Source organism: Callospermophilus lateralis, chromosome 14, assembly GCF_048772815.1.
Source record: "Callospermophilus lateralis isolate mCalLat2 chromosome 14, mCalLat2.hap1, whole genome shotgun sequence".
NCBI lineage: Eukaryota > Metazoa > Chordata > Mammalia > Rodentia > Sciuridae > Callospermophilus > Callospermophilus lateralis.
In genome coordinates, this window is record NC_135318.1 from 31,478,269 (window position 1) to 31,502,100 (window position 23,832).

The window sequence follows — 23,832 nt, forward strand, 5'->3', positions numbered from 1 at the left end:
TTTTGAATAGCTTCATTTAATGAAGAAAGAAAGAAATAGGAGGATGGGGAAACAGGATGCAGGGAGGTAAAACCAACAGAATTATCAAATACAAAATCTTTAATTTCTGATGACTATTGCTCTCTCATTACAAGTGTCTTCAATAGTAAAGCAGTCTACTTTTCTAAGGCAGCAAGCACATAGTTTTTAAAATTGGATGACTCTGCCACACTTCCCTACTCACTGTGCCCACATAATTATTAATAATGGCCCTTTCATTTGCAAAGGTGCTCCAATTGTGACAATAAATTATGTGGCCATCCTAAATACATTGTGACCAGAATGGCAATTTATAGGAGACAGTGAACAAAATAGGCAAAATTGACTTTAGCAGATCAATCTGGTAGACACAGATAATTTTGCAAGTTCATAACTTACCAAGACAACTTAGAAAGAAGAATTTAAACTTCTTGTATTGGTTTTTATATTGTTATCTTTCAATATATGCTGATATATTCATATCAATAAGTATGTAACTATATAATTAAAATTAAGATGTGGAGTAATTTAGATAACAAAAGAAATCCAAATCAAGTTTCCTCATCCTAGACTATACATCTTATTCAGTGTTATGCCAATTTTTTTTTTTCTGATGCTTTCTCTCAGGACAGCAGTTTTGCTATAGACGAAAATTCATAGATCACTGATTTTAATGCCTTAATTTCACTCGCAGGAAAACTGAAGTCTGAGAAATGAAATGAATTTCCCAAAGCTGCTGTGTAATTAGTGGCAAACTAACCAGGCCAGCAGTCTAAGGAGACTCACTGGGTATGGATATTCCTGACTCCTGAACATCTGCTTCCTTCTGCATTCCATTCTTTCTCCTGGATCACACTCTTTATTTATTTTATTACTTAAGAGACTCCTGGCAGAAAGAAAGTCACCAAAATTGAGCTTCTCCCTAAGCATTACCTTCTGCCATGAAGCAAACAAGCCACCCAAATCAAAACTTTTAATTCACCAAGTTTTCTATCAAGAGCCAATGTAAAGAGGTATTTACAGATCAGCATTTTTACATTTCTTGGGCAATTAATATTTGATTATTTTTGAAGATTATACAAAGAGTATATTCCAAGTCCTGGATCTTATCACTGCCTTCAATGAACAGATTTTAATACCACAGAAGAACAAGAACTTCATCATTGAAAATTGTCATAATTATTGGGAATTGTCAAAATAAAACATAATCAAGATATGTTTGTTACTATTCAGGTAAACCATTTAATGGATTTCTGAAACGTGTAATATTAGTTTTACTGAAGAATTGAAAGTTTTAAAAAATTGGAAACAAACCTGTTTAAGGCCATGTACTTGATAAAATAGAAGAAGAGCAGAGAAACTAAAATCTTTAAAGCACTATTATTTTCTTTTCTGACACAGATTTGTCAACTGCTAGATATTTGAGTTGAATTGGAACATGTGTCTGAATTTGAGAAAAGAAGTTGACTGATGTTATCATACCTATACATTCAAGGAGTAGCTGCTACATGACCTAGATTTTAACACAATGAAATTTCTTCCTTGAAGATTTAATTCTACTTAATGCAGATACATATTTGATATCTCTATCTAAAATCTATAAAAAATTAGACAGGATCATGTTTATCTAGGGATTTCTTTTGGGCAGGGAGGGTACAAGGAATGAAGCACCATGCTGTAAATATTCAGGTTGGTCTTAATTATGAAAAAAAAAAATGGTTATTATTTTCAGACAATTCAGATGAGATTTCCACATATTTTCCACAAATTTCAAGAATATTTAATTATTTATTTTAAAAATAAAAAACAAAAACCACCCTGGGGCACAGTAGCAATGTCTGTAATCCCAGGGACTTGGGAGGCTGAGGCAGGAAGATCACAAGTTCAAAGACAGCTTCAGCAACTTAGCAAGGCCCTAAGCAACTTCGTCAGACCCTGTCTCAAGGTTAAAAATCAATAAATGAGCTGAAAATGTTTGCCCAATGGTTAAGAACATCATGGGGGTTCAATCCCTGGTACAAAAGATTAAAAAAAATTAATATGTTTAAATTAAAAACTTGTCCTGGAAAGATTTAAAAAAAAAAGACAAGCAAAATAAGAAGTAAAAGATCAGAAGAAATTAAATCAACATTATTTTGGATGAGTTATTTTTGAACTCCCAAAGCCCTTTGCATGGTTCTCTATCATCTTGATTATATCCTTTTGTGTTGTAATTATTTTTTCCCACTAAATTTCAAGCTTGAAAAAAAAAATGACAGCCTTAATCTTCAAGTTTATAGATTAGGCATAAAAGAAGTCACCATTGAGACATGAATAGATTTTTGCTGAATTGATTGATTAAAACATAGACATTTCCAAAAATCAGAGTTGGTGGGGAACAAAGACAGGTTTAGATAGTAGGGAGAGAAGCAGCACTTCAGGCCTGTCGAGGATTCCTGGGCAAGCTGGTACTGTCACCGCTTCTTCTAAGGCAGCTTTAAGGTTGAAAGACAAGAAGTCACCCAGCTCCACAGACTTGTTCATTGTCAAATAAGAGGGACAGTGTGTCCCTGGCATTGTCACATGAGGAATTCCATTTCATAGCAAGTCAGAACAGCTGTGGACATTCCACTAGTTCAATACAGCACATTATTAGATTACTAATAATTCAATAAAACCCTTCCCCCACTGCTAACACTGAATAATATTTCTGCAAATTATAAGAATTTCTTAGCCCTATTTACATCATCATCAACAACTCTCAAAGGAAAGGAGATGCGGAGCACCAAGAACCAAAATTTCTTCTCAGACAACTTATTCTAGTTGAGAACTTTTATAATATACTTTAAAATAAGAGGAAGAAAGGAATGAAGGTATGGAGAGGAAAGGAAAGAAAAAAGAAAAGAAGTATTAAGAATGGGTATCAAGGAGACAGCCTCTCCTGAAGTTGACTTGCTGATAGCATATGAAAGAAATTTATTCCTAGATTTAATCCTAGATTTTCTTTCCTAGAACCAAGAAGCACATCACCTGGTATAGTGTCTAGGTCACCAATGGAGACATCAATACGCTTGGTTTCCACTTCAGGCTCTGCCACTTAGAACAACTCATTTAATCTCCCCCCACTCTCTATACGTGAAAGCCTTTGTGGCTTCTGTCTTTTCTATGCTCTCTATTCAAAAACCACCTGTTAAGCCCCTACTGGATATTAATCACTGTGGCACTCTCAATGCCCTAAAATAGAAGTGCTAATGCCTCAAAAGGTTGGTGTGAAGACGAAATAGAGATGTAGAAACCTCCTAAAAGCTAGGTGTTAAGGAAGAGAAAAGGCTCATCTCTGCCCCCTTCCATGCTCATGTTCCCAGTTAGTCCTAGCTCCCTGCAAATGCACACTATATTTGCTTCTTTCCCGTCCCCCATCAAAACAATGACAGAATCGAAGAGGCATATTTCGGGTAGCATCGTGTTGTAATTCCGATCTTTCTCATTTTGATCTTTATCACTTTTCCAGTCTAGTAAAAGACAACTAACTACACACCTTGAGGCCCCCTACCCTGAGCACAAGTGCCTGTACACGCACACAGGTACACACACATGCACCACATACACGTTCACAGAACCTCACAGTGTGCACATGTCACTGACATTTTAAGAAAAAAGAAAAGGAAGATAGAAGAAAAAGCACCCTGTGCCTAACTCCCAGTAAGCTTTTAGTTTTTTTAAATACCATCTCTAGATACTGCTCTAATCCTCGAGATTAGACTACTGTAAACAACTCTCTAGAAAGTAAGTGTAGGCAATAACAATTGCAATTAACACTTCTTACTATGAGACAGGTATTGGGTAAGTGAATTTCAATTTCTTTGAAATTGGAAACAGAGAGGATAAATAAGTTGTTTGAATTTATGGAGATTATGAGGTAGAATGGAGATTTTAGCCCAGGCTTGTGTGGTCCCAAAAGTCTTTAACCCTTATGTTACATGCAAATGGTGTCTCTGGGTAGCTGCAATATCTGCCACAGAGGGCATCCACTAGGAAATTGCTGAACAGTGACTACAGGGGATGTCTTTTGTGAATATGTACTGTTTACTCTTCTATGTTCACATTGGGCAAGCAGCCCATTTAAAATGAACATAGCTAGAGTCAGGCCCACTGATAGCCTGATTGGAAATATATATATACACACACATATATGTGTACATGTTTTATATACATATATACATATAATTCATATATATATATATATATATATATATATATATACACATATAAAATTCTAATCAGGCTATCAGTGATATATATGTTAGGCACAAAGGACTTGCAAATCTCAGTAGAGTAGAAAATTTCACTGCAGGTCCACAGACCCAGGCCCACTTCCAAATGTCTCCAGGGCTTTATAGATAAGAATTAATCATTGGTTTAATAACCAAATAACCAAAAATAGATTAATCTAAAAGTGTATAGTTTACAGTGACCATGGGAGTTATGGACTATTAAGAAAGATATCCCTTCCCTAAAATAATTCAAATCTGTAGGATATAGTTCAATTACTCAAACAACTAACTTCTACAAGATATTTAGTTCTAGATATTGTCAGATAAATATTTGGACTTCATGTATTTTACATTATTATTTTATTATATGTGTTTTTATATTTATTATTATTATATTATTATTATTACATTATAATTATATTCTTCAATTACATCATACTATGTGTAGGTCAGATAAATCACTTCTTATAATATATCAGTTTACAACATCCCAGAACCCATCCATATAGAAGTCCTTTTTCCATATTAAAAACAGCTCAAAAAGACCTCCACCTGTAATCTCCTTTCTTTGGTAATCTCTCTGGATTCCTCCAATATCAGGTTGAGATAATTCTGAGATGCTGAGCCACTAGGGCCTGAGACCCTGAAGGTGCCATGCCCTGGCTTATCAAATTCCTAGCCACATTTCTGTAATAGCTTCCTTTTGGGATGCTCAATAAAATCATACCATTTGGAGAAAGGATTCAGATGTGATATCCTTCCCCTGATAACACACAGAAGTAGAAAATGAAGTAGAGAATGAAAACTTTCCCTGCGTCTCACTCTTCTGAGTTCATTACTGCTGTGAAAATTGAATTGGATTTGAATTGTTCCCAAATTCTGTTCTCCTGGTCTCCATTAAAGAAGGCAGCCAAACTGTGTCCTGAGCCATGTGAGATGGGGACAGGGAAGGGGGAGGAGGCAGGAGTCCTGAGGTTCTCTTCTGGGGAAGAGCAGGCGCGTGTGCCTGTAGCTGCCAGAGATGGCCAGTCAGGATGCTGACAACTCACAGTCATTCCTTCTCAGCCTAAACACCAGCGGTAAGATCCCCAAGAGGAAACACTAAGAGATGCCAAAGGAGGCACAGAGAACCTCAGGGGCAAACACGCCTCCTCCTATTTGGGGGTTGGATGCTTATTCATCTGTCTCCTCCAGTCGACATGAGCCTGTCTTCAGCAAGGACTGTCTTAGTCCTCACTGCCACCCTAGCACTCAGAAGGGACTTGACACAGCCTAGGTGATCTCAGGACACTGAGAAAGCAGGAATCAGTAGCAGGGCCTCCGCCCCACTGGATTCCACAAGCTACTTTCAGGCTCCTCAAACACACTTGGGCCTATCCATGATTTCAAGGACAAAGGTGCTGCCTATTTTTAATAAAGAAGCAGTTTCGGTGAATCCCATTTCCAGTTCTTTACTCTCCTACGTCTTCTGTTTGCTTGAGCAAGAATCTGGACTAATTCCAGTCTCCACTTCATTTTAGTAATAGCTGAAATGTAATCAGGGCTATAAATTCTTTGTCTCTGCGTCTGTCCCCTCTGTCTGCCTCCTCCTTTCCTCCTCCCTCCTCTCCTCTCTGGCCATGCTCTCCCTCCTAGGGCCCCTCCCTCCACTACTCCACTTCCTCACTTCCCTCTCCCTCAGTTTCTCTCTCTCCCCCTCTTTCTCTCTCTATCTCTCTCTCTAAATATACAAAACCCAGACACACATTTATCTACAGTAAAGTGAACAGCTCATTTTAAAACATCATTGGCAAGTTAAGATTGTAATGCTCAGTGAGCAAGAAGGAAAGTTGTTCTTACAGCTTTGGGAATTGTCCTTCTTTAATTGCACCTAAGACTAAACTGGACATCAATACCACTTAATTTAACTTTCCCCCCTTTTTTTTTTTTGGTAAATAAGAAGTGTGGTGTGTGTGGTGTATGTAAGGAAAATGTTCCTTATTAAAGGAGCATATTGGGTTTATTTTAAAAGTCATAATTATATCAGGATAAAATATTTTAAAAGTCATACAAAAAATTATAACAAAGTTAGGAGGGCATAGAAATGCAATTGAAACTTGGATGTGAAATCTTTATCTTCAAGTAGTTTATAAAAAGTTACAACTAATCATATTTACAAATATTGCTAATGGGCTTACTCCACCAGACCAAAAACCTGCATACAAAAGTTAAAAATATTGAATACAATGAAACTACTTTCTTCAAAAAAAAATTTTAATATTTTACAGACAAACGTGAATACTGATTTTTGCAAAGTATACACAATGCAAAATGTCATTTCATAGTGATCTGATTTGGGGTAGGATTTTTTTTTCTGCTTCCTTTTTTTGTTCCCAAATGTAATTCAGAAGCAAGAACGACTTCTGAAATTGAAATTTGACTTTTAAAAAAATGTTACCTAAAAATTCCCTTTGCTGTAATGCTTAGAATTGAAGGTTTGTATCAGATGAACCTCCACAAGGGTCACTTATTCTAGGAAAGTTTGCAATCAATAATTCTTACTATTAAATCATCTCTAGAGTCATAAATTTTTTTTAACTTTTTAATAGTGATAACCCAAGATAACAACTATCCCCTGATACCAATTCTCTGTTGCTATTAATTTACACTGCCTTGTAATATATTTTTTTAAAAAAGATAGGGCAAGAAAATACTTTTTCATGTGTGGAGAAAAGCTATGTTCATTATTTACCATATAAGGAAGTTAAATGCTCCAGGGCCAGAGCAAGCAATGTCAGAAAGCTCAAAATAATGAAGTTTCTTTTTAAAATTTTGGAATAAGAGGAAATGCATACTGTGAGGGAGGAAAGAATAGACACTAATTGGACGGTTCAGGCACAAGGAGAGATTATAGCATTCTGCATTCTTTTCCTTCTCCAACTCATTTCATCAAAGCTTTTCTAGGCTACTAGAGACTGGGCAGTGTGTGTGAAGTACTTGATACATGTTCAAGAATTCTAGAAAAGATAAATCACCACCCTTGTTTTATATCTTCTGAGCCACAATGGTCAAGCCTTGTCCTTACATGTGAAAGCTAATAAGACCGAGTAGACTCTATAGTCAGATAGTTCTACTGATAAATTCTAGATGCATGTTTAGTAGCTGTGTGAACCCGAGAAAGTTAGTCTCTGAGCCTCAATTTCTTCTTCTATAAAATGAGTATAGTAGCAGTATCTACTTAAGATGGCTGTGAAGATTGAATCAAAGCAGCATGAATCCTTGCTCTCAGTAAGTTTTAGTACCCTCTCCATCACCATCACTACCACTACCACCACCAATAATCACCACCACCACCATCATCCCCACCATCATGTCCAAAACTACTACTACCATCACCTTTGCCTCTGGCACTCACTATCATCATCTCCACCCCACTACCACCACAATCATATCAAAATCCACCACTACCTTTACTTCATCATCACCAATACCACCTCCATCTCATAACCATTACTACCATTTCTACTACAACCGACATATCCCAAACCCATCACCACCATCACCATTACCACCATTACCACTACCACTTTCACCTTCATCACCAACACTATCACCATCTTCTCTTCCACTACTAACCCCTCCACCATCACCAATATTGTCCTCATTTTACAAGTAAGAAAACTGACTCTGAAATTAAGGAACTTAGTAACAGTTAGGAGAGCACAGAGACAGATTTCAAACTTGGGTGTGGAATCTTTATCTTCAGGTAGTCTAAGATTGGAAAATGGGGTGGCCTTGGTTTCGAGTGTCACTCTTGGTTTCAGGGTACCCAGAACTCCCCAACTCATATGGAAACTTAAATCTAAAAAAAAAAAAAAAAAAAAAACCAAAAACAAAACCAGCAAACTCTATCTAGACAATATCCTGGACTATTTCATCAATATTTGAATTAATAAGCAAGAAACTAAAGTTCTGCTTTGGGCCGTGTTTTTGCCCCTTGCCTCCATATCTCCAACTGCCACAAAAGAATCCAATGCCTACAGCCTTATCTAACCCTGTGGAGACTGTAAGAAGGAAAGAAAATGTCATCTATATCCCTGAGGAAATGGAAATTAATTATTTATTCTGCCTGACTCTATAGTAAGACACCTGTATAGGCCCATGAAAAAAAAAAGAGGTCTGGTTGGCTCAACCTCTGGCAAATAAATGAGAATTATGCAGATGGTATGTAGAACCAGGAGAAGGAAAGGACCTTTCATGTAACTCTGCCCATATTTGCTGACTGCTTGCTTTTCCTCCCGGGTCCTTCTGGACTTCCCGACTATAGGGCAGAATCTGTGAGGCCCTTATGAAAAGTCAGTAGAAAAAGTCCTGCCTTACCCATGCACAAGTCACAGCAGCCAAACGATGGAACCAGCCTAGATTTTCTTTATCCATGGATACACATAGGTATATATATACACACAGTGGAGTTTGATTCAACCATAAAGAAAAATAAAATGATGTGTCTTTTGCAGGAAAATGGATAGAACTTGAGAACATAATGTTAAGTGAAAGAAGCCAGACTCAGAAGGTCAACATTCATGTATTTTCTCTCACATATGGAAACGAGAGTGGAAAAGGGAAAAGAAGGGTAGAGTGGTGGACTCTCATGAAAATCAAAGGGAGATTAGTAGAGGAAAGGGACCAGAGGGAGGGAAAGGGGAAATCCTGGGGAATGATACTGGCCCAACTATATTGTTCTATTGTGTTCATGTGAAAATATGTAACAAATTTCATTATTATGTGCAACTACAGTGCACCAATAAAAAGTATGGAAAAAGAAAAAAATGTTCTGCCCACTACTGCCCCAGCCTCCTATCTGGTTTACCCAAAGCAGTTGTAAAATTATCTCCAGTGAAGCTGATCCACCTTACATTGGTTGAATTTTCAACCTTTCCTGGCTCCTGCCCCAGAATAACTTCTACTCCATTGCTGCAAAGAACCTTAAGATTTTCATGGCATTTACCTTTTATTAGGGGACCAATAGCTTTCTTATCCCACAGAATGAATCTCAAATGATGAGACTTCAGTACCATTAACAGATATTTTATAGGAGGTTCCCATAATTTATGATATTACAGTATTGTCCACAGGCAACTTTTCAGACCTCAACTAATAAAGACACAGCAGCAAAATGATAATAAATAACTCTATCATGGGTATTATATCTTTAAGCTAGCTCCATTCAAAAGAAGTACATACAGTATCTTTAAATCACCTGCCCTCGGTTACTGGTGTTCTCAGGAAAGAAATGCAAACAAAATCTCTTCCCACATCAAAATTTAGTGAATTTAGTGTAAAATCTGTTCATGTTTTGTAAGACAGTGGCAGTACACTGGTAACTCTCAGAGCAGAGGGTGAGTGGGTGGCAGAATGGAAGGACTATTCGTGAGGCTACCAGATTAAAGTAAATCAAAACCATTCCTAGAGATCAAGGACTAATTCACAAAGAACCAAACAAAATGCTGACAGCATCTTACTAGAAATATTGTCAATTTTCTTTAGAAACTTCAAGGAGTAATGTGGCACAGATGAGCACATGCACATCTTTGAAGTCAAATAGGTGTTCAAATTCTGGATTCATAATTTCTTAGATCTCTGAGGTTCAGTTTTTTCATCTGCAATGCTACTTACTTCCTTGGGTTGTCACCAATGGTATTAAATATATAAAACAGCACTTGATAGCAGGCATGGTGAAACTCAACTGTAATCCCAGAGGCTTCAAAGTCAGCCTCAGCAATTTAGCAAGGTCCTAAGCAACTTAGAAAGACCTTATGTCTAAATAAAATATTTTAAAAGGCTGGGGATGTGGCTCAGTGGTTAAGTGCCCCTAGGTTCAATCCCCAGTACCAAAAATAAAAAATAAAATAAAATAAAAAGAGAGAACTTGAGAAAGTTCTTGGGCAACTAATAGTAATGGTTCTAAATTTTGTTTCTACACATTACACCCTCAAAGTGTTCCACAGACAAAGACCCTTTAAGGGACATGTCAGGTTAATTTAAACATATCCATAATGATTTAAAACCCCACAAAAGGAAATGAACTGTGGCTAAGTCACTGATTTTAATAATGATCCTCTTTATTGACATTGTCCATGCTCCCATGTTTTCCAAGCCATGACTTCTTCTTAAAATGCACATCCCATTTTTCTTTCCAGTTATGCTGTCTGTCCTCCAAAAAATAAAAGCAAATATTTTGTCCAAAATTAAGGTTTCTTTTACCCCCTGCACAATGTCTTCATAATGGTGTTTATACTTATCAAAATATATCTCCCATTTTAAGTATGAGGAGTATATTTCTTTTGATTTCCTTTGTAATATTGGCCCGGTGCTGATCACACATCAGTAGCTTATTAAGTAGGAACTAATATCGATTTACAAATTCAAGCCCTGAACTAGGGAGGCAATCAACCCTGTGTGACGGCCTTGAATGATGACTCAGAAACTAGACCAGGATTTAAACATTTCAATGTGCCTACACTGAGAAATTTCTTTATTTGCTAAGATAAAATTTTTATGTAACTATATTATAACCTCAAACTCTAATTAGCACTAGGAAAATGAGATTACAACAGCAAAATGGAAATCTGGTTGACATGGTAAAGAACCTTTCTGTACATAATCAACTTGGACTCCAGGCAATACTAAATTATAACTCATAAAGGGTTTTGGCTCCTACCCTGTCTTATTTTTATAATAGTTATGCATTCAGAAAACATATGCATTTACAAAAACATCTTGCAGTTATAATTTAGGTTTTCAGATGATACTACATGTGGTTTGGCTCAAAAAGAGAGAAATATTCTGGTCTGAAAAGATAATCCACTAAAGCAGAAATCCATTGAAATGCTAAAATTATTGCAACCAAATTTTTTACATTAGCACATTACCTAGGAAAGTTCTATGCCAGTATAAAATATCATATGCCTTTAATTTAAAAGTCTAAATGTAATAGTCTAAATGAAATTCTTCTAATTTAAAATAAATCCTGAATATGCTAGATTCAAGGCACTACGTACTAATAGCTTTTCTTGTCTAATGATAATTTCTATAATATTTTTCATTATTCTTGATTTTTCCCAATGCACAATTGTTCTTCTGTTCTAATCACTTCAAGTTTTACTTTATTTTTTTATGTATCTGGTGGTCTTATTGTACCATATTATAAAGCTACATGCCATATCACATAGCTAAGTATTTATTCCATAGAATGCTGTACCGCAAGACATGAACACCGTATATAAACTGCCAAAACCAGTATTTGTTTCCTATGGAATGTAATAATAATAGTGATAATAATATAATAATAATTTGATAGGACTTACACTAAAATTTTGTTTATTTTTTAATCCTTTGTTCAAAAACAGTATATAAATATTCAATGTAAGAAAGCTGTATTTGTTGAGATAGATGCCTTGCATATTACATCTCTTAGAGTTAATGAAGTTACAATCATACCTGAAAATGTAACAGTTGTTAAAATTAATATTGGGCTGACACATTGTTTAATACATTTTTCTATGACTAGGAAGCCTGTAGTAAACTGATTTGCTAAGCAATATGTTATGTAAATTTTCCAACTTACATAGTTTTCTCAACTCTCTGTTTTAAATATATCACAGTAAATGCTCATTTTTTTTCAATTATCTTCTGAAATGATATCATTATTGAGCTATAACTAAGCAATTAAATTTGATTTGTAGCTACATTAATTAATTAACCTTAACATTTTCCAGAACTGTTAATATTAGACTTTGGAAGACCAAACAATATTTTGTAATAATTAGTACTACTGAAATGGTATCATTAAAGAACAATCATTAGTAGCATTTCAAATTTGTAGATATCACCTACCAAACCACAAATCAAATTAACATATTCTTGATTTGTTTTTTATTAGCTGTTAACATTATACAGAATTCCTTGTTGAATTCCCTAATTGAATGATGTTGAAAAGTTAAGATTAGTTGGCATGGATTTAGGATTTTTCATTGATTGTGCTTTCACAAAAGCATATGATAGTTGTTAATTTTATCTATTTAGTGGGTTTTTGCATTATAATTTTAAAATTTTATTTTACTGAGAATCTGTTTTATCAGTGCTTTTTCTGAAATACACATTTTCATTTTAAAAAGTCAGGTTGAAGTAATTCAAAGAATTTATGTAAGAATATGAATAAATAGATACAGACATCCTTATAAATTTAAATGATCTATTCTACCCTAAAAAAAAAGATAAATGCTTAAGAATCCTTAACACCTTTACCTACAAACTAAAATGTTGATGCACTTTTGACAAAAGCTATTAGATGCTGGGACACCAACATAATCTAACTTAGACTAATAACAGTTAATATTTTAGTTTTGTCCTACATTTACAAAGATTGTGGTTCCATGTAACTTAAAATGTTATTTTTGGATTTAATTTTTGTTAGAAAAATGAATACATGTTGAAAAGAAATTTAAAAAAAAAAGAATTTCTTTTGTTTTTGTAGTCAAAGAATCAATAAAGCTGGACTGCCATTTAGTCTCCATCCCTGATCAGATTGGACTGTGTCTACCTTGATTAATAGACTCTGAAAATTAGATAACCTTTAAATCCAAAGCTTTTGTACAAATCTCTTTATAGCACCCTGAAAAGAATCACCAATCCTGACTTTAATGTACAGCATTAAATAATCAAACAAGAAGATTTTTCATAGTATTTAATAAAGCTCAGTTGTGTCAAGAGCCCTTATCTATGTATAATAGGTTTTGAAGAAAACTACCCCTAAGATGAACTGTGCTATGGAGGAGATATCAAATCATTCTTGAAGATAAGTTGGGGGTTGAGTCTACAGAGGCAACTTCATTGCAGAATGAAAAACTCCTTTGTGCTTGAATCTGACTCTACGGACCTGGCATTGGACATGATCACCAAAGGAAAAATAATCCATTAAAAAAACGAGAGTAATGGTTTCTAAACTGCTAAGAAGCCAGCACAACACCACTTCTTTGATAATTTCTTTTTCTGGAAACATTGTGCTTACCTTAAAGCCACACAAACACATGAATGTAACCAATGGATCTGTTAAACATGAACAATGCCTGCCAATAATAAAACTCTATTTAAAGTCAAGACACATCTTTAAAATTAAAATTCCAAAAAGAAAAAAAATAATGTAGGGCTTCAACTTCATTTCAGTTATAAATAAAATTCTTTACCATTTAACAATTTTTACATTTCATCTTAGTGAATAAAGAAGCCAGATATTTTTATAGAACAAGAAACCATGATTGATCTAGACTGCCCTCATGAATATAATTACAGAGATGGCATTTATTTTATCAAGTTCTACCAATACCACCAATTCTTACAAATATTCAAAAGAAACATATATATGTAAAGATGGAGTTTGGCCATATTCCTTCTTTAATCAATTTAATTCAATAGGGTGAGTGTTTTTAATGGGAGTTTGGCAAAATAAATTATTCCATTGAATCACTGTCAATCTTTTTATAAAACCTTCTTCTTTTACATGTGCCACCTAAAATAAGATTATTTATTTATGGTGTGATAAAAATCTTGGATAGCAAAGTAGATAGGGAAAGCTTGACTCTCAAATAAATAAGTCGACAGCCATTATTCTTGTGAGAAAGCAACATAAAATTTTCATGAGAAAACATCCTAAGTCAAACAAATGAGGAAAACAAAGCACCACTTTAGTTATATTTAAGGGCTACCCTTGTGAGTACATTACACTTTCACATAGATTCCAAGTGCTATCTACTACGGGAAGGCTCAATAATTGAAATGATCAGAAAATATAATGCAAAATAATTCCTAGCAAAGGAATACGGGTTAAGTGCACTAACCTGGGAAAGATCACATTCAATAACCTTTTTTTCTTGAGTATTCAGGACACTAATTTGCTACTATATCCTGTCTTTCAGGAAAATAAGTGTCCCAGTGAAACCCATCACAGTAAGTGGAACATTATCAACATAAGAACCAACATAAAGTAGATATTAATCAAACACTGTTGCCCACCTACACACATCAGAAGATGGATATTATAGTCTCTGCTTTGCTGAACTTCATTGTGATACTGTACTAAGTAACTTCTCATCTCTTTAACATAATGGCAAAGAGATGTAAGGACCCCGGAAAGCTTTTTCAAGAAAACCTGTTCCCTCTGATCATCCCCCCATCTTTTTTTCCCCCTTCATATTCAAGAGGAGAAATTTCATACTTGGAGAGCATGTATCTTGCCATTTGAACATCTCATATACCACTAGAACCATTTTTTTAAAACTAATTATAGTTAATATATTTATCTTTCTTGAAATTCCTAAATTGTAAATGCTTTAAAAACATAATCATTCACCATAATATCCTTTGTTACACTGTAGATAATACAGTGATAACACAGTTTCTGGTTCTTGTTCATCCCTCCTTCCTTCATTTATCTTATTCCTTTTCTCTTTACCTCCTTCCCTCCCTCATTCTTGGACACTGGTCCTTGAGTCAAATTCCCTGGCTTCTTCTAGTGAATTAAGTGCAAAGCCCTCTCTAAGGCAAGGAAAGAGGATTGTCTCTCTCAATGGCAGCTCTCAGTGGAAGAATCACTTCATAACACTCAGTGTTACAACTGTAAAGTGCCAATAGGAAGAGTAAATTGTTCCCTACTTCTTTCTCTGACCTGTTCCCCATCAACTAGGATGCTTGGACAGAATCGTATTTCTCTCCTCATCACTATTGAGCAGGGTAAAAGGGTTTATGTAATCATACAAAGTAAAGCCAGACTGGAAATAAATAATGGATATATCCTCTTCTCGTGATAGCATAACACTGAAGAAGCAGGGTTGGTCATTAAGTCATAATTAAACACTAACATACAAGCAGAAACATTATATTGTCATAAAACCACAATGTCAGATGAAAACCACAGAAATATTTCCACTCAGTCCTAGTAGCCAGGAAATTCTTTTTAGAGGTGTTTCTTTTTTGGGCTTTCCCAATTTGTACTCAGCAATGAAGATAGGGACCTTTTGTGATGTGTTAAATATTCCTTTTCTGTATATATACTGTGTGATCCAAAATAGAATTCAGAATTTTCAACCCATCTTAAATGATCTGCTAACTTATGTCACAGGCTTCATTTTATCATGGCCTACAATGTACTTAAATATGTAAAAAAGACAAAAGTAAAAAAAGATCTCAATGTCAAATTAAGATCTGTGTCTAGTACCAATTGATAGGTTTCACCCAAACAAGAACTGATACTTTGAAAGGTGTCTTCCATAATAACTATTCCGTTCCTTTTATGCCATTTGGTTTAAAAATATGCACACACTCTCACAGTTAGGCACTCACTCAACCATACACACAAACATATAAAAAAGAACTTACACAATTTCATCGTTCTGGAATTCGAGCTCTCCACAAGTGTCCTCAAAGTCCTCCCCTCCACCTCTGGCAGTCCCTTCGATGGTTTTATAGGGAACGATAACATTTCCTCGAGCTCCAGATGTTCTCAATACCTTCACCTCCATGATGCCAATGCTCTCACTCACGTGAGTCACAGGTTCCTCAAAAGTAAAGATGCCTGCGTGGTCGTCATCAAAAATGGTTACAGTGGCCGTGGAGGGTGATCCGAGGCAAGCAAGAGTGGAGACGTGATTGGCTTCCAGGATGCCATCTTCTGAAGCTTCAGAGGATACTTTGACATTGCTGAGGTGCACAAGGAAATTTTCATCCTCCTCAAAGATGTCGTCGTCGATGATGCCAACTCTGATTTCCTTCTGGGTCTCGCCAGGTTTAAAGACCACAGTTCCTTCAGTGAATTCATAATCAGACCCAGCATTGGCCGTGCCGTCCTCTGTTCTGAAGTCAACGAACACAGTGTTGGTCAAATCCCCACCTCTGCGGATAATGGTCAGGGCCACAGTACCACAGTTCTCCAGACACTGATATGTCCCTTGCTCAAAGAAGACCTTGCTCACCGGGTCATTTTCGGCCACTTCCGTGTTGACCTCGTGCATGCTGACAGCCTTCCTTGCTTGGTCAGCTGCATGCCTCTTTAAAATGTTGCCAGCTCCGGTCATCAGGCGAGTAGCTTGGATGCGGTAAAATGCTCGACTTTTTTGCTGCTGACTTAGGACTTGGTAGTTGGCTAATTCTATTAACTGCTCTATTTCTTTCTCTGGATGTTTCTGCTTCAGTTCCTTCAGAATCCTCGCCATTTCTCGCCTAGCCTCTTCATCATCTTGGTCCCTCTCATCGACCTCCAGAACCAAAGCGCCATCTAAGAAATTGTCAACGTGAGAGTTGACTACTTTCCCATCCATTTCGATTTCCGTTTTGGAAGATGGCCTGTCCCCTTCATGTTCAATGATCATTCCCCTCTGCTTGCCAGCCCGATATCGCTTGTAGACATACTTGTAAAACAGCAGCCTCCTATCTGCTACCCAGGCGAACACCACACAGATGGGAAAGAAGAAGAAAGTAAGCAAACCTTCCCAGACCTCCACAACACCAGGAGAGATGACAGACAGAATAATGTACAGCCAGGTATAGGCGAAGATGCTCCAGGCTGCCGTCACGAAGAACACGCGCAGATGCTTAATCTTCCTCGTCTCTCCATCAGGGACCACGTAAACACAAAGTGCAATGATGATGAACATGTTGAAGGCAGCACTTCCCACAATGGTGCTGGGCCCCAGGTCTCCCGCAGTGAAGTTATGGCCACACACTTCAATAACTGAAAGCAGAATCTCAGGAGCAGAAGATCCCAGGGCCATCAACGTCAAGTTGGATACAGTCTCATTCCAGATCCTCACAGTTGTCTTGGTGGTCTCTCCATTGGGTTTCTTTATGGTTATTTCTTTTTCTTGGGATGTGATGACTTCAATAGAGGACATGAACCGGTCGGCAATGATAGAGACTCCCAGAAACATGTAGACCATGGCCACGAAGTACACAGTAGCTCTAGCAATCTTGTCTCCGAAGGAAGGGTCTTGGGGCTCCCAAATAGGCAAAATCACCCCTTTCTTGCAATAATATGAGCCGGTACATTCAGCGGTACTGTTTCCTCCTCCTTCCATTTCAGTCTCAGCAGTTACATGGTCCACGTGGGAAAATAAGAAAGCCATCAGAGCTAACAGATGAAATCCCATTGAAAACATGGGTGAGAGGCTTAACCGAGGCATGTTGTACAAGGAGACGTCCAACTGTCCTGACCTGTTGGTAAAAAGAAGATGGGGGCAGGGAGGGTAGAAAAAAAAAGACACATTATTAGATCCAAATCCAAAGCATGATTAATACCTTTAACAAAAATTTGTGTATGTTTGACCATCACAACATCTCTGGTGAATCATCACTAACCTGACTCCATCAGTGATTAAGCAATCCTTTGTGAAATTTACAATTTGGTCTCTCTGTTTGTGAATTTTCTACATGTAATTCCATTCACTGAGCAAGACTCACAACTGACTTCCTGGAAATGAAAAGTTCAATTTTAAGCCTGGCCTAATTAAGCACACATTTATGCATACTAATGGGCAACAAGAAAGATAAACAAAACTTTTGAAGCATTAAACAATCGCCTCCTTGTTGCTAAAGCAGATTTTTTCTTTTAAATTTTGGTTAGTTCATTATCTTCAAGGACATTTTTCATTGAGAAAATCACTTTATTAAGATTCGTGCATTGAAATTCAGACTCGGAAAAACAACTACCAAAACAAGGCGTGGTGATGATCTTAAATTTGGAAGTACACCTTACACTGTATTTCAAGAAATCACACCCTACTGACTTGGAAACAGAGAAATCTCTAGGTTTGCCTGTAATCAAAGCTCAATGGTATTTATTCTCAAGAGGAAAAAAAATTCCACTGTAATGCAATATTTCCACACATTAAGTACAGGTTTTAAAAGCATGTTTTGATGAGAGCACATTTCCTCCTAATTTTCAGCAACCAAGGTCTCCTGATATATTAGCAACTGGGCATCTAGTACTTTGAGAACAGCCCTTCATATTTGTATACATAGCCTGCTTTACAATCTGCAGGCTGTCCCCAACAGAGAGGAGAGATAACCAGGTCCAGGCCTGGTTGTGTGTAAGACCCTGGCAGGCTGTGGAATCGGCATTACCAGCCATAAAATGTTCCTTCTCAGTGTCAATGTCATACTTTCCATGGTCATTCCAAAACACACATTGGTTCTATAGTGGGCTCAAGTGACTAAAATATGCAGGAGCAATGATTCCATCTAAATTAGATTATTTGGCATAGCAACAGTAACCACAAAGTATATATATGATGAAGGGCTGTAGGCAATTAGAGATATGGCAACAGAGTCATGGAGGAGCACAGAGAATGGCAAGCAAAGTAGTGGACAGAGCGACCACAGCCCTAAATTCAACCACCAGATCGTGCAAAACTCTGTTCTGACCTCACATCACCTCTGCTTCTAGGACCTGGGGCATCAGGACTGGGGTAAAAGGGGTAGGGAATGGATACTGAAATACAGGAAGATCTGGAAGGCTTTGAAGGAGGCCAGTTATGACATCCATAGCACACGGATAGGAAATTAGTCCTGAGGCAGAACATAGCCCTGTGGCCTAGAAAACGTTAAAAGAGGAGCTGGGTGAGAGGCTCTCATAGCTCCATGCTGGCTGACAGCCACCCACGATTGCCTATGTTTGCTGCTGATGGCTTGCACTGAAAACCACTCCCAGGTCCCAGGAGTATTCCTGTGGCCAGCACATTCTGGAAGACCCTTGGAGATCCCACCATGGTCTCAAGCCCCTTTTAGGTCATCTCTATTGGGAGATAGGCTTCTTTCATATTTCTCCCATATTGAAGAAGACCAGGAGAGGGTAAAAGGCTGACAAATGAAAGAAACACATTTATAAAAGCATTGTAAGAGTTCATGGTCAACGTGTGTCTGTTTGCTTAGCCTTGCAGGGATTGGGTGGGTTGTGGGATCCCTGCTTAAAACAAGGTAACATTCAATTTGCCTGCAAGAAAAATAGGAGATCTAGTTTCAAGTCCCTTATGCATCAATTTTTTCCACAATTATTTATATGTGCTTAATATAAATTTTAGAATGACTCCTTAGGCTCTCTTCTAGACCTAAGAATTCACCAGTGAATAAAACAAAGTCTCTGTCTTCTAAGGCATCAATAAAATATCAAGTGGTAAAAAGTGGTACAATGGGGGAAGGGCAGAATCAATCTAAGAAGGACAGTGTGTGTGTGTGTGTGTGTGTGTGTGTGTGTGTGTGTGTATTCATGCACACATAAGTTAGCATGATTTTACAGTTAAGGAAGGCGTCTCTGATAAGAAAACATTTGAGCAAAGTCCTGAAGGAAGCAAATGATCAAACCTTGTGGGTATTGCAGGAAGAGTATTATGACAAAGTACAAAGGTCCTGATGGTAACCGTGCAGAGAAACCAGTGTGGAGGAAGGGCCATGCAGGAGTGGGAATGCAAAGGGAACAGATCACGGAGTCACTGAGGCCACTGTAAGGTATTGGCTTTGACAAGGAGAGAGACAGGAATCCCAGGGGCTTCTGACCAGAGAGTAATATCTGGTTTTCCTTTTAGAACAGGCTCTCTCCTGGTTTAGTAGAGAGATTGTAGAGGATGGGAGGAAACAAGGAGACCAGCTCCTGCCTACTATATTAAGATCTGACTTCTAAATGATCCCAATGCCTGGTAAGTATTCAAAAATGGAAGAGCAGATAGCTAGCATTTAAAATGGAGAAGAAACATTTGTAGTTATCCTTTTAGTAGACTGGCAACTTAAAATGTCTTGGAGACTGATAAGGATCAGAAAGGTTAAATATTTGTAATATATAACAGTACTGAACAGAGAGAGTAAACACTGAAGAAAGATTCAAACCTGTGTCTGTCTCCAAGCCTGATATAATTAACCACTCCTTCAAATCACTGCCAAATTCATCATTCTCTTTTTCACATTTCAGCCAAATTGAACTTGCTAAGGAACAGATCTTACACTATGATTCTGCTTAAAACTCTTTGTAGGCTGTCTTTTGCCTCATGTCCAGTGGTAAAACCCCTCAATAGTCTGCTTAAGACCCTGTATGATCTAACCTCTGTGCTCCTGAGTGCAGAAATTCTTTTAATTCCCTAAATAAGGCACTTTCTTACTTGTAGGCCTTTGCAGACTGTGTTTTTTCCTCAAAACATTTTCCTTCTTAGAATCAAGGTTCAAAAAAGTATAACAAATCACAATTTCTTGAGAGACTAATATTGAATCCCTTTCTTAAAACTGTTATGACATCGTGCTGAATTCTTTACATGTATCAATTATATCTAATATTTCTAATAACAAGCACTTTTGTGTCACACAACTTTTAGTGTTTCTATTTCCATTTTGGTCTTTGCAAACAGCACCCCCTGGAGTTGTGCAGAGGGTAGTGCACTAACAATAGCCCTATCCAGTAGACACTCATTTTCAAAGTGGGATAACTGAGGAGAAGACTAGTTAAGAACTTGTTCAAAATCATACAGAGAGCAAACTAAGATTCACATCCTGGTCTGCTTCCATTAACTGTTCCATTAGGTCATCCCTGATAGTTGATAAAGTAATGCTGGACAATTGTTGGATTTGGGCTTGAACCAGCCCATTGAAAGCCTCTTGGCTTCTATGCAGGTTAGGAGAGCCCAGTTAGCAATAGTCTCGTGGAAGGTTTCCAACAGCCTGGCTTTTATCTTATGGATTAGAGACTCAAGCAGACAAGCATCAATGACTGTGGTGTAGGGCATGAGGGCTGGCATTTTCCTAGAGACAGCTGCCCTATGCTCCCTGCCCTTTATCAATTGCCTGGCAACCTTTTCCTGCATGCACAGTCAAGGCTCTCTCTTAGGTCGGCCAAGAAAAAGTCCTGCCCTCCATCTCTGCCCTAGTCCACATCTCACAATATGTTTTTAGCCAAATGAGGACCAGATGTGTAAAAATGGATGGATTGGTGAACATCCATCGTCATTATTGGGGAAAAAGGAGAGGGGCTGCTGAGGTTACCAAAAATCATCACATTTATATTAAAAAAAGTGACAGCATTATAATTTGTGAAACCAGTGGACAAAAACACTGATGTAAGTTATTGGCAATAAAGCAACCGGGAAGAACTCTCTGGACTTTGGTTGCTTTCTTTATTTAATGAATACCAAATCGAAATGCTTGTGAGGATGTGGGAGAAGTGTTATCTAAAGGAGTTCCTTTTTTCCTCTATTTTCTTCCTTCCATTAGAAGAGTCCAGAAGTTCTACTTAACCCTCCCAACTTCCCCTGAGGGGTGTGTGTGTGTGTGTATAAATTTTCCATGAAACTTAAGCAGGAAGATAAGAACAGAGGCCACAGGTATGTTGGTTTGCTGCCTGGCTTTCTTACATTCTGCCTTGATCTACTGAAGGCTGGCAGCTGATTTTTTCGGTGGATTCAGATCAACTCTATGTCTATGTCAAGGGACCACTTAGGAATACCCACTCCATCATCAAAATGAGTCTTCAGCCCAGTAAGTATCAAGAATACTCGAATTATCTTCTACTCACTATTTATTTTAAAACAAAACAACTTTATCACCTACAAATTACAAACTTTAATGACACTGACTAAAAAGTTGGTAAAGAGATACCTGGCTGCCAGTAATCCAGTCACCTGTGCCGAAGGGAGAAGTCATAGTTACAAGGAAGAGAAACACATGCCTGTAAGATTAGGTGTTTATCAAACTGCTTTGTAAAGCATAAGGAAGAACCTCAGTTGCAGAGGGGCCCAAAGAGGAGTGAGGCAGCAGAGTGCCTACTCCCCACAGGAAACTGGGGTTAGTTTTAACTATCAAGAAGTACCTGACTCAGAGGAAAGGAATCTGCTGGTGTCCCCACCAGCCCTCACACTGGATGTCCTAATCGCATTCTGTTGATTGGCAGTTGGGGTTATTCCAAGGAACTCCCTGACTCGCCTTCATCAGGACTTGGAATTCCCTTCTATGTAATTCTTGCTGACTGAAAGCCTCAGAGCTAAGCAATTAATCTATTTCTAAGGCAACATGAAAGCAAGTATAAATCTTTACCCATAACTGAAGTAAGTACTTCTCATTGCTTCTAGACAAAGAGATGATGCCAGAGGATGAAGACGTTTTTCACGTGACATGAGACCATCTCATCTAACATTCAAATACTCGTCTGGCTCCCAGCCTCATCTATCAGACCAGAGCCAGACTTCAGAAAGAAACTTAGTTTCCACAGTCCTCTCTGCTACTGCCTTTTAAAACATTTTATTTTGTTTTCTTTCTCTCCCCACCCTCCCCAGAAAGTTTTCTCTCTGTTGAATGATAAGTTGGGACAAGTCATGTAGGCTTCCATGACTTCCATGACAAGTCATGGGCTATGGGAGGTCTTCTGAGGGGCTCAAGTCCTTCTACCAAAACTAACAAAACTGGATTGAGGATCCTGTCCCAGGTCAGAAATCATGCAGCTAGGGGCTGGGGTTGTGGCTCAGTGGTAGAGCACTTGCCTAGCATGCATGAGGCACTGGGTTCAAACCCCAGCACCACATAAAAAAAAAATAAAGATATCGTGTGCACCTATATCTAAAAAAATAAATATTAAAAAGAGTTTCCCCAAAACATCTTAAAAAAAAAAAAAGAAATCATGCAGCTAAACTGTTCAGCAAGGGAAGTAACCGGGGTAAGAACCAGATAATGTGACCAGAAAAAAAAAAAACAGACTTAGGATAATGAAGAAGTTATTGGAAACAGGTCATGTGATATATCTGCCAGCCCTTTTCTCTATTTTATTTTCCTGTATTGCACTAACTACTTCTATATGCTGTGTGCTTTATTCAGAAGTTCTACATATTGTCTTTCTCCCTCTAACAGATGTCAACCCTGTAAGAGCAGCAACTTTTCTTCCTTTTTTCACAACTGCATTTCCAGTTCCTAGAGGGGAGCCTGGCACCTAGAATATGTACAGCACATGTTTACTGAATGAATAAAATAATTATCATAGGGTCATGAACTGATTCACCAAATCCCTGATGCTGAATCAGAATCTGGGAATTGGGCCTGGGCATTTGCTTTGGAAAATGCTCTCTGTGAAATGGATGAGCCCTAAAATGAGCAAAGTTCGGCATCAGATTGAAAAGCCAATATCAGTGTAAGCTGAAGGAGAGGAAATCCGTATCTCAGATTCACAGCAAAGAATCTCAGTCTGGAAAATTTTCTCCAGCACAAAGAGATGACCTGGGGCCCTGACATCTTGCTCAGCACCTGCTACATCAGCCCTGGCTCACTGATTGTATCGGCTCTGTTGAGAGGGTCCTGACACTGGACACATCCTCAAGGAAGCCTATCTTTTCCTCCTTCGAATAATTAAAAGGCATCTCGTGTAACACCAACCCAAAATCACCTCCATTAAACAGTCCCTGTAAAAGGAAAAGAGCACCAAGAATTTAAATTTTTATATTAACTCTGCAGGCTTACGTGGAAATGTGGGCAGGCAGAAGAAAACTGGAGCAGAAAGAGTCTTCCAAAAGAA

At 37.6% G+C, this 23,832-nt stretch overlaps 1 protein-coding gene and 1 non-coding gene across 7 annotated transcripts in view; one reads left to right on the forward strand and one right to left on the reverse strand.

The window, feature by feature from the left end:
- Positions 1 to 23,832, reverse strand: part of Slc8a1 (solute carrier family 8 member A1) — a 356,468-nt gene that overhangs the window by 264,453 nt on the left and 68,183 nt on the right. For all 6 annotated transcript variants that reach the window (XM_076832590.2, XM_076832589.2, XM_076832593.2 and 3 more), the window contains one exon: positions 15,684 to 17,513. In XM_076832590.2, the coding sequence (XP_076688705.1) occupies positions 15,684 to 17,482 (1,799 nt within the window). In that variant the 5' untranslated portion in view covers positions 17,483 to 17,513. The remainder of the gene's footprint in view (positions 1 to 15,683; positions 17,514 to 23,832) is intronic.
- On the forward strand, positions 22,780 to 22,852 carry Trnaa-agc (transfer RNA alanine (anticodon AGC)). The gene has a single exon. It is a non-coding gene; the product is annotated as a tRNA-Ala (tRNA).